This window comes from Mustelus asterias, chromosome 13 (genome assembly GCF_964213995.1).
Source record: "Mustelus asterias chromosome 13, sMusAst1.hap1.1, whole genome shotgun sequence".
NCBI classification, from domain to species: domain Eukaryota; kingdom Metazoa; phylum Chordata; class Chondrichthyes; order Carcharhiniformes; family Triakidae; genus Mustelus; species Mustelus asterias.
The window spans coordinates 9,753,294-9,771,416 of NC_135813.1; the positions used below are offsets into that span (position 1 = coordinate 9,753,294).

The following is an 18,123-nucleotide window of genomic DNA, read 5'->3' on the forward strand; positions in this document are numbered from 1 at the left end:
CTAGAGAGAGACAGTGCACAGTTTACCCAATGAATTGAAGACAGTTCTTTTAGGCAAATTGCTGATCAGAAAACTGGAACTCTGTGGGTGGGGGGAGGGCAATGGGAAATGGCGGCAGATGGGTCTGTCACCATGGCGATTTGCACTGGGCCTTCGTGATACTGTGCAATTCTTTTTTTTATTCGATCGTGGGACATCGCTGGCTGGCCAGCCATTTATTGCCCATCCCTCGTCGCCCTTGCGAATCACATAGAATCCCGACAGTACACATAGAATCATAGAATCACATAGAATCCCTACAGAGGTAGCAGTAGAGGCGGGTACAATTTTGTCTTTTAAAAAGCATTTAGACAGTTACATGGGTAAGATGGGTATAGAGGGATATGGGCCAAACGCAGGCAATTGGGACTAGCTTAGGGGTTTAAAAAGAAAAGGTGGCATGGGCAAGTTGGGCCAAAGGCCTGTTTCCATGCTGTAAACCTCTATGACTCTGTACAGAAGAAGGCCATTCGGCCCATCAAGTCTGTACCAACCAAAATCCCACACAGGCCCTATCCCCGCAACCACACACATTTATCCTGCTAATCTCCCTGACACTAAGGGTCAATTTAGCATGGCCAATCCACCTAACCTGCACATCTTTGGGCTGTAGTAGGAAACCGGAGCACCCGGAGGAACCCCACGCAGACATGGGGAGAACGAGCAGATTCCACACAGACAGTGACCAGAGGCCAGAATTGAACCTGAGAAGGTGGTGGTGAGCTGTCTTCTTGAATCGCTGCAGTCCATGTGCTGTGGGTTGACCCACAATGCCATTAAGGAGGGATTTCCAGGATTTTGACCCAGCGACTGCGAAGGAACGGCCGATATATTTCCAAGTCAGGATGGTGAGAGGCTTGGAGGGGAACTTGCAGTTGGTGGTGTTCCCATGTACCTGCTGCCCTTGTTCTTCTAGATGGCAGCGGTCGTGGGTTTGGGAGGTGCTGTCTCAAGATCTTCCCTAATTCCCTACCTATCTAAGCAAAGGTTGGCTCTTAGGAGTTAGGTTGAGTGTAGGTTAGTCAATCCAGGTACGGTGAAGTTGTGGCAAACCACGGCAAGGCCAGTGCAGGCAGAGCACCGTGAAGTAGGGCAGAGAGAGCGGGGTTGCCAAAACACCAGGAACGTTCTGGAGTCTCCAAGACTTGAAGGTTAAGCTCCAGGATTCTGGTGCCAGAAAATAGCGCCAAGGACCTGGGTTCAATTCAAGCCTCAGGTCACTGTCTGTGTGGAGGGAGTTTGTATGTTCTCCTCACCTCTGCGTGGGTTTCCTCTGGGGGCTCCGGTTTCCTCCCACAGTCCAAAGACGTGCGGGTTAGGTAGATTGGCCAAATTGCACCTTAGTGTCCCGGGATGTGTAGGATAGAAGGATTGGCGGGCTAAATATGAGGGGTTACAGGGATAGGGCCTGGGTAGGATTGTTGTCAGTGCAGACCCGATGGGCCGAATGGCCTCTTTTTGCACTGTCGGGATCGTATGATTCTATAACCTCTAAAATAAAATTGTGGAAAGGCACGAGATTAGTGGAATCTCGATTAATAATGTACTCATTGTCCTCTCAATTACCATCCCTCCCTGTAATCCAAAGTTGCTTTATTCTAATTCTGATTCCCCAGTTGCTGCTGAATTCCCACTTGGTTTAGTTCAAATTATTGAGACTTTTTTAGTGCAAGAAAATATCATTTTGAGTGATTAGCAGGAGAATCAGCGGCCGTTGTCGATCAGTTGCTGGGAGGTGCTCTGGCCTATTGTGTACAGAGCAAATATCTGATAGTTCCAACATGCAATCTTTAAATAACTTGTCTCTTTTTCTTTACCTAACAGTGGTTTTAACACCAATTAAAAACTAATTGTGGTTGGTACAGCCTTTGATTTTGCCATGTAACCCACAAGCAGACCCCGACGGTGGACCTACCATTTCCCTCTGGTGCTGCTGTCGCTTCTGAGCCCTCTTTGGGTTGATATCGAGTGTGGCGAACTTTGATGTTCCCTCCTAGAGTTTCAGAGGCAAAACACAAAGCACGGGCACAGTGAACATCCAGGAACAGGACAGGCATTATTGCCTGAAGACACCCTCCCACCAGCTGCAAAACCAGGGCCATTCCTATAGGTGGCAGCACCATGCCTGACAATGACATGTTGCCTGGGATGTCAACAAAGGGAAGTAAATCTATCGGTATCCCCGGCAACCGTGAGAAGAAAATAAGCTCGCGTTTACACGACGCCTTCCACGACCACGCAGCAGAGCTGAGGTTTACAACTCGAGTCTCTGGAGTGAGTCGGTGAACTCGCAAACCTGAGACTTAGTGACAGAGGTTCTACTCATTGGGGTGGCACGGTGGCACAACAGTGGTTGGCACTGCTGCCTCACAGCGCCAGGGACCCGGGTTCAATTCCAGCCTCGGGTCATTGTCTGTGTGGAGTCTGCACGTTCTCCCTGTGTCTGCGTGGGTTTCCTCCGGGTGCTCCGGTTTCCCCCCACAGTCCAAAAGACGTGCTGGTTGGGTTGATTGGCCATGGTAAATTGCCTCTTAGTATCAGGGGATTAGTCGGGTAAATAAGTAGGGTTATGGGGATAGGGCCTGGATGGGATTGTGGTCAGTGCAGGCTCAATGGGCCAAATGGCCTCCTTCTCCACTGTAGGGATTCTATGAGAATGGATAGGCATATGATGGCCAGCATTGCCTCAATGGGCTAAAGAACCTCCTCCTGTGCTGACTCTGACTTTATAATTCCATCTCCTAATCTTTCCTCCTTTAAGACGTTCCCTTAAAGCTATCTGTTTAACCGGGTTTTCGTCCATGTGTCCTAATACCGAGGGAGATATCGGCCAGGTTTCCCGCTCCTGACTGTGTTTCACTGGCTCCGCTAGTGTCTTTGGGCTTGGGAATGAGCTCGGCCACACGAGCACACACGGGGAATTCTACACCTACATATTCCAGTCTCGCCCGCTCCAGGAATCGCCACGAGCAGGATGGATAATTTGATGGGCCCCGCAGAAGGTCCATTGACTGCGGCTGGGGGTTAGCGGTCCCACTACAAGCAGGACTGGAAAATCCTGCCCTCCCTCTCTCCGAGTGTAGTGAATATTCGGAATTCTCTGGCTCAGAGGGCCGTGGATGCTCAGTTTCTGAATACATTTAAGACAGAGGGTGGCAGGTGTTTGGGTATTGAGGGAATCGAGGGGTATGGGGATAGGGCAGGAAGGTGGAGCTTAGGTAGATTAGTCATAGAATCCCTACAGAGCAGAAGGAGGCTATTCGGCCCATCGAGTCTACACCGACTCTCCAACAGAGCATTTTACCCCTCATTTTAGGACACATTTATCCCACGAATCCCCCTAACCGACACACCAATTTAGCATGGCCAATCCACCTAACCACATATCTTGGACTGTGGGAGGAAACTGGAGGAAACCCACGCAGACACCATCCTGTTGAATGTTGCATGGTCTCCTCCGGCTCCTATTTCTTCAGATCCTACAAGTTCAGGCTGTCAATGTTGGTATCGTGTGGCTATCTGAGAATAAGGTCATGATTACTGAGCTTGATCCAGACTCTAGCCCACACACAGGGACACACATACACAGACACACCCACCCACACACACACACACAGACACGCACACCCCACACACACACAGGGACACACACATACATGCTCACATACACACGCCACACACACATGCACACATACACGCACCCATCCACACACACACACACTTACATGCACGCACACAGGGAGACCAAAAAGCACACACCCCCAAAGGTACACCCACACGCGCTCACACATACCCACACAGGGACAAACATGTGCCCACATACACCCACACACACCCAAACAGGGACATACATGCACCCAAACATACACACACGCGCCCATATGCATGCCCATACGCAAACACGCACATACACAGGGACACACACACGTGCCCAGACACACACACAAACACACACCCACTCGCGTGCCCACACACACACATACACAGGGACACACATAACATGCCAGCAGAGGGTGATAGTGAGTCCCTCTCACTAGTCTCCAGGCAGCTGCCCAACCAGAGACTTGAATAAAAGGGAAATATTTTTAAAACCTTTAATTGCGACCATTTTATTGTCAGTAGAAGGAAATGATCAGATTGGGGCTTTCCCTCACGCTGTCTATCACACTCACACACATGTAGGGACACAGGCAGATGTTGCTTCATTAGGAGATAGGGCACTGGGATCTCCCTCTCACCACATGTATCTGCTCAGGGGATTACTGCACACTGACTCCTCCCCTATGGTTACCAGGCAACACCCTAGATAATCCCTTCCAAAGTAATTCCCCTCACATTTTTCTTCTAAACAATATTTCCCTGCCAAATCTCTCCCCTTTCCTCTGCTCCAGGAAGAAGCGACAGCCCCTTGTTGATTCATAGAATCCTACAGAAGGAGGCCATTCGGATCATCGAGTCTAACTGACCAAAATCCCACCCAGGCCCTATTCCTGTAAACTCACATATTTACCCTGCTACTCCACTGACACTAGGGTCAATTTAGCATGGCCAATCAACCTAACCTGCACATCTTTGGACTGTGGGAGGAAACCGGAGCACCCGGAGGAAACCCACGCAGACATGGGGAGAATGTGCTAACTCTGCACAGACAGTGACCCGAGGCTGGAATTGAACCCGGATCCCTGGCGCTGTGAGGCAGCAATGCTAACCACTGTGCTGCCCAAGATCGGTTAACTGAACACAGGCCAGGGATTAAGTCCATGTACCCTTTTTTTGATGTGACTCAATACCACACTTGACTGTGCCTTTACCCACTGCCCCCCCCCCCCCCCACACCGCCGCCACTCCCCCTCCCACCCCACCCCCTTTTCAATTTCCTTCCTATGCCCCTGATTTAACATGTTACCCTGTTCCTGACTCTCAGGACTGCACCATAGCAAGCATTCTTTCTGGTTGTGTCACAGCTTGGTATGGCTCCTGCTCTGCCCAAGACCGCAAGGAACTACAAAGGGTTGTGAATATAGCCCAGTCCATCACGCAAACCACCCTCCCATCTATTGACTCCGTCTACACTTCCTGCGGCCTTGGAAAAGCAGCCAGCATAATTAAGGACCCCACGCACCCCGGACATTCTCTCTTCTTCTGTCGGCAAGAAGATACAAAAGTCTGAGTTCACATACCAACCAACTCAAGAACAGCTTCTTCCCTGCTGCTGTCAGACTTTTGAATGGACCTACCTCACATTAAGTTGATCTTTCTCTACACCCTAGCTATGACTGTAACACTCCATTCTGCACACTCTCCTTTCCTTCTCTATGAACAGTGTGCTTTGCATAGCGCACAAGAAACAATACTTTTCACTGTATGCTAATATATGTGACAATAATAAATCAAATCAAATCAGGAAGGTGTAGGGTAATGAGTGACTCTCCATTTCAAAGAACAAAGAAAATTACAGCACAGGAACAGGCCCTTCGGTCCTCTGCACTGACCATGCTGCCCGACGGACCTAAAACCCCCTATCCTTCCGGGGACCGTATCCCTCTATTCCCATTCTATTCATGTATTTGTCAAGATGCCCCTTAAAAGTCGCTTCATCACTAACTCGACAACTTGGAGAACAGCACCGCAAACCCGGCACTCCACTGACTTTGCAAACTTCACTGTGAGCAAAGGTAACTGAGTGGTGAGGCTCATGGGTGGGGTGGTTGACCAGGGGTGGGGTGGGGTTGGGGGAGGTGGTGGGGGGGGAGGCGGTGGCTGGGATTGGGCTGAGCGGCCAATGTTGAGTAACAATCAAAAATCTGTCGCGGTGCAAACTTTCCCCTTTGCAGAGTTATGGAGGAGGTGGGGGGGGGGGGGGGCGGTGGGGGGGTTGGGGTGTTTGCCAGGAACTGGGCTGTGGTTGTAACTCCTCCGCTGACAAGAAAACCCATTTCAGAGTCTGTGTTTGACACTCAGGCGGCCGGCTGGACGCCTACAGGAGAGCAAGCCCCGGGAGAGGTGTCTGCAAGAGCGCAGAAACGTGTCTGCGAATGTCATTAGCCGAACACTGGGCCTCCGACCACATCCTGCCATCTGATCGCCACTCTGATCAACAACAAGCACAAAAACACTGACCGTACTGCTAGTTCCAAGAATCTGAGTAACCTTCATTTCTAACCACATTTCAGGTCTTGTGCTCTGCTGTAAATCGGTCATTCAATACCCTGGAGCTTTCTGCAAAATGGTTTTATTATTAAAAACATGACTGAGGCCAGATGTTCTTCATTTTCACTGGTAATCTTCTTGCTGAGGCTGTTAAGATGACTTTGTACCAAAGGCTATGGTCAGGGATTCACTCCTGTTCAGTGACAACCCTCGACAAGTTCAACAACAGCTTGCACTTAGAATCATAGAATCCCAACAGGGCAGTAAGAGGCCATTCGGCCCATCAAGCCTGCACCGACAACAATCCCACCCAGGCCCCTATCCCCCTAACCCATTATTTACCCTGCTAATCCCCCCTGTCCAAAGATGTGCGGATTAGGCGGTTTGGCCATGCTAAATTGCCCCTCAGCGTCAAGGGGACTAGCTAGAGTAAATGCTTGGGGTTACGGGGATAGGGCCTGGGTGGGATTATGGTGGGTGAAGACTCAATGTGCCGAATGGCTACCTTCTGTACTGTAGGGTTTCTACGACACGAAGGATCAATTGAACATGGCCAATCAACCTAACCCGCACATCATTGGACTGTGGGAGGAAACCGGAGCACCCGGAGGAAACCCACGCAGACATGGGGAGAGTGTGCACACTCCACACAGACAGTGACCCAAGCCAGGAATCCAACCCGGCTCCCTGGCACTGTGAGGCAGCAATGCTAACCACTGTGCCACTGTGCCGCCCTTTCAAAGTCACACAGCAAGCTCTCACCTTGATGAGGAGTTCACGGCTCAGGGAGTGGTTGTTGTCATCGGAGAAGATTTCCGACAATTCCTGGAATATCCGGAAGTTCTCTCTGTGAAATCACAATCAAAGGGACAAAATATTAAAGAACAACAACATTCTCACAACAAACCTGTTCACGATGACACATCCGTCAATTCATTATAGCAGGCAAAGAGGTTGTGGAACTATACTACACCCAGACTGAGTACACAGAATACGTAGGAGATACAATCATTCTCGCAACGAGAAGAGGTCATTCGGCCCATCAGGTCTGCACCAACCCATCTATTTTTTAAAAATTTACCCAGGCCCTATCCCCATAACCCTACACATTTAGCAAGGCTAAACCTCCTAACCTACAGAACTTTGGACACAAAGGGGCAATTTAGCATGGCTAATCCACCTGACCTGCACATCTTTGGACACTAAGGTTCAATTTACCATGGCCAATCCAGCTAATCTGCATATCCTTGGACACTAAGGGGCAATTTAGCATGGCCAATCCACCTAATCTGCATATCCTTGGACACTAAGGGGCAATTTAGCATGGCCAATCCACCTAATCTGCATATCCTTGGACACTAAGGGGCAATTTAGCATGGCCAATCCACTTAACCTGCACATCTTTGGACACTAAAGGGCAATTTACCATGGCTAATCCAGCTAACCTGCACATGTTTGGACACTAAGGGGCAATTTAGCATGGCCAAGCCACCTAACTTGCACATCTTCAGACTGTGGGAAGAAATTGGAGCACCCGGAGGAAACCCGTGCAGACACGGGGAGAACTTGCAAACTCCACACAGACAGTTACCCAAGGCCGGAATCGAAGGCGGGTCCCTGGCGCTGTGAGGCAGCAGTGCTAACCGCTGTGCCCAGGTGCCACAGACCTATTTTCAACTTGTCCACTGCCTCATTGAGTTTATTTTCATGGGTAGCTGGGGAACTACACAGTGAACTATATACTCACCTTCCTATTATATAATACTGCATGTGTCACATTATAAACCACAACGGATTCCTGACTATTGATTTAATCTGTTTCCATGGAAACCATTAAAGCACCAATGCCTGCACTCTACTGACAAATTTAAAATTGCTGGCTGGTTGACCAATTTGGGGATTAGGCTGAACCTCTGCAAGATACTAGTTAGACCACAGCTGGAATGTTGTGTACAGTTCTGGGCGCCACGCCACAGGAAGGATGTGAATGCATTGGAGAGGGTGCAGAAGAGGTTTACAAGAATGGTTCCAAGGATGAGAAACTCAGTTATGAGGATAGATTGGAGAGGCTGGGACTGTTCTCCTTGGAGAGAAGAAGGTCAGGAAGAGATTTGATGGAGATGTTCAAAATCATGAGGGGGATGGACAGAGCAGATGGGGGATAAACTATTCCTGCTCGTAAAAGGATCGGGAATGAGACGGCACAGATATAAAGTGATTTGCAACAGTCTAAAATTAAAGTTTTAAAGTTTATTTATTAGTTTCACAAGTAGGCTTATATTAACACTGCAATGAAGTTACTGTGAAAATCCCCTAGTCGCCACACTCCAGGGCCTGTTCGGGTACACTGAGGGAGAATTTAGCACGGCCAATGCACCCTAACCAGCACGTCTTTCAGGCTGTGGGAGGAAACCGGGCACCCGGAGGAAACCCACGCAGACACGGGGAGAACATGCAAACTCCACACAGACAGTGACCCAAGCCGGGAATCGAACCCGGGTCCCTGGCGCCCAAATGTGATGTGAGAAAAAAAACACAAGGAAAGCAGATTTCCTTCCCTAAAGGACATTAATGAAGCAGATGGGTTTTCATAAATAATCAATGGTAGTTTCATGGTCACCATTACTGAGAGTAGTTTTATATTGCAGATTAATAATTCAAATTAGGGTTTCTACGGTGGGGTTTAAACCTGTGTCCTCGGTCCATTAGCCCAGACCGCTGGTCCAGTGACAGCCCCATTCCACAGACATTTCCCCTTACGATTAGGTTGAATATGAATGAAGGTAGGGATGAGGGGATTTAGCAGAATAAACCGCACCAAGACAACAAGAAACTACAAAAGGTCGTGAATGAAGCCCAGTCCATCACGCAAACCAGCCTCCCATCCATTGACTCTGTCTACACTTCCTGCTGCCTCGGCAAAGCAGCCAGCATAATCAAGGCCCCACGCACCCCGGACATTCTCTCTTCCACCTTCTTCTGTCGGGAAAAGATACAAAACTCTGAGGTCACGTACCAACCGACTCAAGAACAGCTTCTTCCCTGCTGCCGTCAGACTTTTGAATGGACCTCCCTCGCATTAAGTCGATCTTTCTCTACACCCTAGCTATGACTGTAAGGCTACATTCTGCACTCTCTCCTTTCCTTCTCTATGAACGGTATGCTTTGTCCGTAAAGCGTGCAAGAAACAATACTTTTCACCGTATACTAATACATATGACAACAATAAATCAAATCAAAATCAGCACCCTCAGAACGGAGAGGGAAACCAGGGCAAGAAGAAATACAAATGAGTAACAGTGACATCTTTTATCTCGTTCCTACCTCGAGACTTCATCCCAGCTCTTTCTCAGCCTGTGGACCGAGTTGCATTGTAAGGCAGAGAGAATGGCTCGTAACGAGGAGAAGTTTTTGAAGATTCGGCACTCCTGTGGTGAAGAGAAAGAAAAACTGCTGACAAGGGAGGGGGGAAGGTTTTAGAATCCCTACAGTGCAGAAGAGGCCATTCGGCCCCATTGAGTTTGCACCAACTCTCTGACAAGGTATCTTGCCCAGGCCCTCTTCCCCGTAACCCCACACATAATCCATCTAACCTGTACATCTTTTGGGAGTGTGAGAGGAAACCAGAGCACCCAGAGGAAACCCATGCAGACATGGAGAAACGCAGGGTCTTGCATCTTTTACTTTTTTCAAGGAATTTCTTGTCTAGATTTCAAGCATGGCCCAGTTGCTAACCAAATACAGAATACGGAGCTCCTGCTGGAGTTGCCAAGTCCCTGGAGTCTCTGATAATCAAAGATTAATCTGCAAGACATTCCTTTGAGCAAGATCCAGGATGAAAATAAACAGGCGCTTAAAAACATGGTACCATTTTCTCTTCTGTTTGTTTATCACTTTTTTATTCTTTCATGGGATGTGGATGCCACTGGCTGGGCCAGTGTTTAATGCCCATCCCTAATTGCCCCTTGAGAAGGTGATGGTGAGCTGCCTTCTTGAACCAAGGCAGTCTGTGTAGTGTAGAGTCTTTAATTGGAGGGGAAGGGTGAATTTTAGACCATAGGCTCTTACTGTGATGTATTAGGCCTTAAACTCCAACTGTGATGTATTAGGCCTGAGGCTCCGACTGTGATGTATTAGGTCTTAGGCTCCGACTGTGATGTATTAGGCCTTAGGCTCCTAGTGTTATGTATTAGGCCTTAGGCTCCTACTGTGGTGTAGTAGGCCTTAAGCTCCAACTGGACTGTTACTGCATGCATTTTCCACTGAGTAAGCCCAGTTGCTTACTTACCCTGGCCACCTCAATCCATCTCTCAATGACCTTGGCTCTCTGTTGAGGTTTCAGGGTCTTGTCGCTCAAACAGGTTGCAATGACGCAGTTTGTAACTCGGTTAAACTGCGTCACGGTTGCACGAATTGTGGGCGCCAAATGTTCTTTCCCTTTCTTGTCTCTCTGGGACCAGATGCTCCCCAGGCAGTGATATGGAACGACTTTCTTGAACAATTCCTGCGTAACAGAAATAAGAATCTCATTATTTAGTTTAGTTCTATACTCTCTGGAATTTAGAAGAATGAGGGGAGATCAAATTGAGGTATACAAGATGATAAAAGGTATGGATAAAGTAGACGTGGAGCGGATGCTTCCTCTTGTGGGGCATTCTAGGACGAGAGGTCACAGTCTTAGGATAAGGGGCAGCAAATTTAAAACAGAGTTGAGGAGAAACTACTTCTCCCAAACGGTTATGAATCTGTGGAATTCGCTACCCCAAAGTGCGGTGGTTGTTGGGACAGAGTACATTTAAGAAGGAGTTAGACAGATTTTTAATTGATAATGGGTTGAAGGGTTATGGGGAGAAGGCAGGAAAATGGGGATGAGGAGCGTATCAGCCATGATTGAATGGCGGAGCGGACTCGATGGGCCGAATGGCCTAATTCTGCTCCTATATCTTATGAACTTATAACTGAAAACTTGGCAAATAGATAGATCATAGAATTTTGATCTTTTTTTGAATTTGTGCAGAGTGAGTGAGCCGCGTGTGCGGAAGGATTCCAAAGTTGTTGCCGTGCAAACGAGCTACCATTGGATTTAACCCAATTGGGCGGAAAAGAGAGAGAACTGCCCAAAGCTGAATGGAGACACAATGTGAGTGGAATCACTCTAAGACTGAGGACAACAACCCTTCTCTGAGAGCTCCAGAAGGAAGTGTTGGCCCCGATTGCCGCACTCCATCCTTTCAGGTCTTTCCGTTACAGAATCAGTGGCGAGCCTTTTGGCGTTACTCACCGCGTCCATTAACGTGAACTGTTCAGCCACCACGTTAGCCACGAAGGAGAGGAAGTCGGGCTTTACATCTTCAAATCCGTTCTCCTCCGGCATGGGGAATGTGCAGCCGCTGTGATCGGTCGCTATAAATCAACACAAACGGACAGCTTTAGCTATCAGTAAGACTAGGCCTTCCGCGCACCCGCATCACTCACACTCGCACATTCGAGGACCATCGGATTGTCCCCCTCCTCTGGCCTCTTGTCACCACTAGCAGCCGTGCCTTCAGCTGCCTAGGCCCCAAGGCCCTGCAATTCTCTCCCTCGAGCTAACTGTCTCTCCTCCTTTGGAACACTCCTTGAAAGTTTTAAACTCTAAAATCTCCTGACCCTGCGGCGTGGTGCCAAATTGTGCTCCCATTGTAGAATACCTGGGTACGAATAACACTAGGCACTGTAATCGACTTGGGTACAATCAACACCAGGCACTAAGAGCACTCAACCTTCCAAGCTTTTATTACTTGCTAGCAAGGAGAACACACATTCGGCGCAATGCGCTGCTAGGTGTCCTCCTGATAATACGGATAATTAGTAGTTATAGTTAATTACAGCAAATGAGAAACGAGCAACGCTTTCATCCTTCATTTGCATACATTGTCCACCAATCATCGCATAGCTTTTAGCCCTTTCTTATCCAATAGCAAACTGTCTCCTTCATGAGCACAATATGTCAACACATCTTGTTTTTTGGTATATGTCATGGTCTTTGTTTCATCCTGTGGCCAAGTCCGGGGATGCAGTATTAATGAAACTCACACCATCACGGGATGTTTTACTGTAGGAAAGGCGGCTATATAAATGCAGGTTGCTATCGTTCAATTGTTTGGGAGTCCTTACGATGTAAACAGCCAGAGCAGACAGTGCCATCACCGACTAACCATTAGAATCATAGAATTCCTACAGTGCAAAAGGAGGCCATTCAGCCCATCACGTCTGCACCGACTCAGCATCTCACCCAGGCAACCCCCTGACCTATCCCCCTAAACCCACATATTAACCCCGCCAATCCCCCTAACCTACGCAGTGTACAAGATCAGGCTTGGTGCCCCTTCCAGTTGTAAAAGCCCGGTAACAATCACTAACTGGGCTTCTCTTTGATAAATGGGGGCGGCACGGTGGCACAGTGGTTAGCACTGCTGCCTCACAGCGCAGGGACTGGGATTCGATTCCCGGCTTGGGTCACTGTCGGTGTGGAGTTTGCACGTTCTGCCCGTGTCTGCGTGGGTTTCCCCCGGGTGCTCCGGTTTCCTCCCACATTCCAAAGATGTGCGGGTTAGATGGATTGGCCATGCTAAAATTGCCCCTTAGTGTCAGGGGTGCTTTGCATGGTAAATACATGGGGTTAGAGGGATAGGGCCTGGGTGGGATTATGGTCGGTGCAGACTCGATGGGCTGAATGGCCTCTTTCTGCACTGTAGGGATTCTATGATTGACTGATCTTGTGCATAAATGGATATAAGCGTTGAGGTACTGAATGTTGCCAACTACCGCAGCAGAACTGTACCTGAGGAGGAAAGGAAAGATCTGCATTTATATAGCACCTTTCATGATCAGCAGATGTCTCAAAGTGCTTTACAGCCAATGAAGTATTTCTGAAGTGCCGTCGCTGCTGGAATGTGGGAAACGCAGCAACTAATTTGTGCACAGCAAGATCCCACAAACAGCAATCTGATCAGGTGTGATGTTGACGGAGGGATAAACATTGGTCAGGGCAAGAGAGGCAATTCTCCCACTCTGCTTCAAACAGGTGCATGGGATTATTTTACACCCACCTGGGAAGACAGATTGTTGGTTTAACGTCACCTCCAAAAGACAGCACCCCTGACAGTGCAGCACTCCCTCGGAGGGTAGGCCCTGATTTTGTGCTTATGTCACAGAGTGGGAGCTGAATCCAGAACCTCGTGACTCAGAGGCAGGAATGCCATTCGCTGAGCCGCAGCTGGAGACAGTGGCCGAATTCTCTGGCCGTTCACTCCGGCGGGATTCTCCAGTCCCCCCGGCGGTGCACCCTCTGCCGCCGGGTTTCCCGGCAGCGTGGAGCCTTCTTCAATGGGAATTCCCATTGACGTCGACGGGACTGGAGGATCCCGCCATCAGCAAATGGCGCGCTGCCTTCCACTGCCGGGAAAATTGCTGGGGGGGGGAGGTTGATGGGGGCTGGAGAATCTCGGTTAAGTTTGGATTGTGTGGATGGTGTATGGGGTTGGGGGGGTGTGGGGGGGGAGAGGAGTGGGAGTGGGGGGTGACACCTACCATCCTGATCAGGTTCTGGTTCCTTGTGCCTCTGGAATGTGCCGAGGAGGTTATGGGCGCGACGTTGCAGATCGGAACCCGGAAACATCTGATGGATGTAGGTGTACAGGTGCTTCAGGCAGGAGTAGTCCGGCGGTTTCCTGAAATCTTCCGAATACTGATCAAGCCAGGCGCCAAGGATGGATGAAATGGTGCTGAAAGAAGAGAGTGGGATGCTCGTAAACACTAATCTACACAATGGTTTCTGCCAATATTCCAACTGAGCATTGGGCACCGTGTCTCCAATGTATCGGGGATAAAGGCGAGACTGTACAGGAGACCCGGACATTCGCACAGAGGGAGGAAGTCCATCACCATGCACTTTCCTTCCACACTGACTACAGTCCACTCTTACCCTCATAAACCTCCTGAGGAAGACCTTGCAGTCTTTCCTTCTGCCCCAACGATAAACAAAGCCCAGTTTTGTTTTATTATTCATTCATTGGACATGAGTGTCACTGGCTGGCCAGCATTTATTGATGTGGAGATGCCGGTGTTGGACTGGGGTGAACACAGTAAGAAGTCTCACAACACCAGGTTGTGTCACAGAGGAGGTTATGGTATTTGCTACCAAATAAACCTGTTGGACTTTAACCTGGTGTTGTGAGACTTCTTACAGCATTTATTGTCCATACCTAGATCCCCTTGGAGGGCAGCTGAGAGTCAACCACATTGCTGTGGCTCTGGAGTCACATGTCGGCCAGACCAGGTAAGGACGGCAGATTTCCTTCCCTAAAGGACATTAGTGAACCAGATGGGTTTTTCCGACAATGGTTTCATGGTCATCAGTAGATTCTTAATTCCAGATATTTTTTATTGAATTCAAATTACACTACCTGCCGTGGCGGGATTTGAACCCGGGTCCCCAGAACATTAGATGAGTTTCTGGATTAATTTTCTGGCAACAATACTACTAGGCCATCGCCTCCCCGTGATTTTCAGGGCATCCATCTATCTACCTTTAGGCCCCTAATGTGTAGTTCTTTATTTATTTACAAAGGTCAGTTAGATACAAATGGCTTCCAAAATTATGTGAAGCGTGCTACTGATGTCAAATCATGCTGGCAGATTTCCACTGTCACAGTGAAGATGTGCAGAGGAATGAGAACTTTCATCACAATGCAGGATGTATAAGCCTTAGGATCCCTACAGTGCAGAGGGAGGCCATTCGGCCCATCAAGTCTGCACCGACCACAAATCCACCCAGACCCTCTCCCCATAACCCTACGCATTTACCCTAGCTAATCCCCCGACACTAAGGGGCAATTTAGCATGGCCGATCCACCTAACCCGCGCATTAAGCGGTTATTGGATAGGCACATGGAGCACACCAGGATGGTAGGGAGTGGGATAGCTTGATCTTGGTTTCAGATGAAGGTCGGCACAACATCGTGGGCCGAAGGGCCTGTTCTGTGCTGTACTGTTCTATGTTCTATCTTTGGACTGTAGGAGGAAACCAGAGCACCGGGGGGAAACCCACGCAGACACGGGGAGAACGTGCAATCTCCACACAGACAGTGACCCCAGCTGGGAATCGAACCCGGGTCCCTGGCGCTGTGAGGCAGCAACACTAATCACTGCACCACTCTGCCGCCCAGAGAGAAAGATCCAACCCTGGAGGCACCGTCCCTTTGAGGAGACAACACGTCATTGAACCCTCGTTACCCAATATTCTGGCCATCAATGACTCTTTGCAAGAATTACCAACGTAAGAAGCCCTTACTTTTTCAATTCCACCTTGTCGTCTGGTGTGAGTTTGGAGACATCTCCATTCAGCTGATGTAAGTTTCCATATCTGTAAGACACGGGAGAGGTTATTACAGAGGAGTGAAGGAAAGGACTGTGGAGTTTTCCGATCCTGTCAGTCTGGTTTCTAATGGGGTCTGTGCGGTTCGTATTGGGTCAGTTATGGTACTGAGCCCAAAGGTCTCAGAATTTAGCCCGGGACCAAACTGGGTCAGTTAGTCCAGGACATGGGGTCATTGACATTCCCAGGGTATAGTGTACCATCGGAAAACTCACTCAAATCACTCAGTAGAGAATCGAGGCAACCTAAAGGGACAGTGAACAGTCATGAACCCCCCCACCATTCCCAACTCCAATCTCAGCAATACTAAACTGTCCCCACACCCCCCCACACCCCCCTCCCCCAACTACCCTACTTAACATAGAAACATAGAAGATAGGAGCAAGAGGAGGCCATTCGGCCCTTCGAGCTTGCTCCGCCATTCATCAGGATGACCCCAGAGTTCTGACAAAGGGTCATCCAGTCTCGAAACATTGGCTCTATTCTCTCTCCACAGACCTGCTGAGATTTTCCAGCATTTTCTGTTTGTGTTTCAGATTCCAGTATCCGCAGGATTTTGCCTCTATATCACTGGGTAAAGAAGTTTGGATTTATTAATGGCGATCTTATATTGATGGACCCTAGTTCTCCTTTCCCGGTGATTAGAGCACCTCGGCTGTTCAGTATTTCCTCGCAGGTTCGATCTGCTGCTTCTGACGTCCGCCTACCTGTTCAGCAGCAGGTCCAACACCTGTTTGGTTGACGCGAAGGCCCGGTAGGTGCAGAGGAAGATGGTGACGTAGGTGGAGTCGTTGCCTCTGAAGGCGGACACCAGGTACTCCACGAGCTTCTCCAGCGTCCCGGCTTTGATGGTCCGCACTTTACACGTTTCATACAGGTTCATCGCTGACTCACTGTCTACCTGGAAAAGGGAGGGAAGAAAAGCGCACGTGGTGGTGACCTGGGTGGTTGCCAGGTTTAGAGGCAGCTTAACCATGGGGCGGGACATTCTGCTCCCAAACTCGCAAGCGAACAAAAGTGAGCACATTGTTCCCACTGCTGTTCTGGTTGTCTGGTACAATGTGAGTTCCTTGTCCATTGTTGTACAGCACAAGCAAAGATAAAATATTATTAGTAGCCTAAAAGAAGCTCCCTTGATGACTCAGGGGAGTTTACCCAGGGAGTGGTTGACTATTAGCAACTAATACAGGGCTTCATGTTCTGCCTTTTCTGAGGAAGCTAATCTCCAATGTCTCCGTGGTAAGACAGGGCATCATCAAGTGCCTAACAGCTGAAGGGGCAATTAATGAAGTCACTGTTGTAATACTGGAAATACGTCAGCCATTTTGTGCGTAGCTAGCTCCCACGCACAGCGTGTGGATAATGAGCAGGTAGATTGTCTCAGGTGTGGGTAGGAGGATTAAAAGTTGGCCAAGAACAACTCCCTCACTCTATTCTGCAATTGTACTGCAGAAACTCCCATATACTCTTTGGAAAGGTTTAATGTCTTAAGTGAAAGATGGCACCTCTAACACTGCAGCACTCCCTGCGGACCACTATTCCCTCAAAGCAATTGGGGATGTGTCTGTTGCCAAGGAACACACAGCCCACGCACACATACAATACTCTGATGCGCGTATTGCCCTAACCAGATTTAAGGTAAGGGGCAGGAGATTTAGAGGGGATGTGAGGAGAAGCGTTTTTCACCCAGTGGGCAGTGGCAGGGGACCACTGCTGCCTCACAGCGCCAGGGACCTGGGTTTAATTCCAGCCTCAGTTTGTATGTTCTCCTCGTGTCTGCGTGGGTTTCTTCCGGATGCTCCGGTTTCCTCCCATAGTCCAAAGATGTGCAGGTTTGGTGGATTGGCCGTGCTAAATTGCCCTTTAGTGTCCAAAGATGGGTAGGTTAGGTGGATTGTCCATACTAAATTGCCCTTTAGTGTCCAAAGATGTGTAGGCTAGGTGGATTGGTCATGGTAAATTGCCCCTTAGCGTCCAAAGATACATAGGTTAAGCAGATTGGCCACGATAAATTGCCTCTTAGCGTCCAAAGATGTACAGGTGAGAATTGATGGGCTGAATGGCCTCCTTCTGCACTGTAGGAATTCTATGGTTCTATGTGGGACTCACTGCCTGAAAGGGTGGTAGAGACAGGAACCCTCACAACATTTAGATGAGCACTGAAACGCCATAGCGTAGAAAGCTATGGACCAAATGGGATTAGGTAGATGTGTGTTTGATGGCCAGCACGGACATGATGGGCTGAAGGGCCTTTTTTTGTGCTGTAAAGCTCTAGGACTCTGTGCCCTGTGACAAGCCAGAGGCCGCAAGCAGAAATTAAGAGTTTGAGAAGTTCTTACAGTAGAATTTGAATCCACAACCCTCTCAGGCAGGAGTCTCTCTGTCCACGGAGCCAGTGCTGATATTGGACGCGTAACTCTGGGTTGTGGAGGAAGGAAACTGGCCATCCGTCCATTCTACTCCTGATTGCCATCCAGTGATGCCCCTAGTGTTGAGGTGCCCGCGCCAACGCGGGT

At 49.0% G+C, this 18,123-nt stretch overlaps 1 protein-coding gene across 8 annotated transcripts in view; it reads right to left on the reverse strand.

Annotated features, from left to right (window-relative positions):
• The window catches only part of LOC144502412 (ral guanine nucleotide dissociation stimulator-like), a 301,219-nt gene that overhangs the window by 198,969 nt on the left and 84,127 nt on the right, over positions 1-18,123 (reverse strand). For all 8 annotated transcript variants that reach the window (XR_013499336.1, XR_013499339.1, XR_013499340.1 and 5 more), the window contains exons 3-10: positions 16,315-16,508; positions 15,524-15,595; positions 13,762-13,955; positions 11,471-11,592; positions 10,478-10,693; positions 9,514-9,617; positions 6,952-7,036; positions 1,955-2,032 (exon numbers count right to left, since the gene is read on the reverse strand). Coding sequence is in view for 3 of the 8 variants with exons in the window: in XM_078226289.1 (XP_078082415.1) it covers positions 1,955-2,032; positions 6,952-7,036; positions 9,514-9,617; positions 10,478-10,693; positions 11,471-11,592; positions 13,762-13,955; positions 15,524-15,595; positions 16,315-16,508 (1,065 nt within the window). In the remaining 5 variants the exon portion in view is untranslated. The remainder of the gene's footprint in view (positions 1-1,954; positions 2,033-6,951; positions 7,037-9,513; positions 9,618-10,477; positions 10,694-11,470; positions 11,593-13,761; positions 13,956-15,523; positions 15,596-16,314; positions 16,509-18,123) is intronic.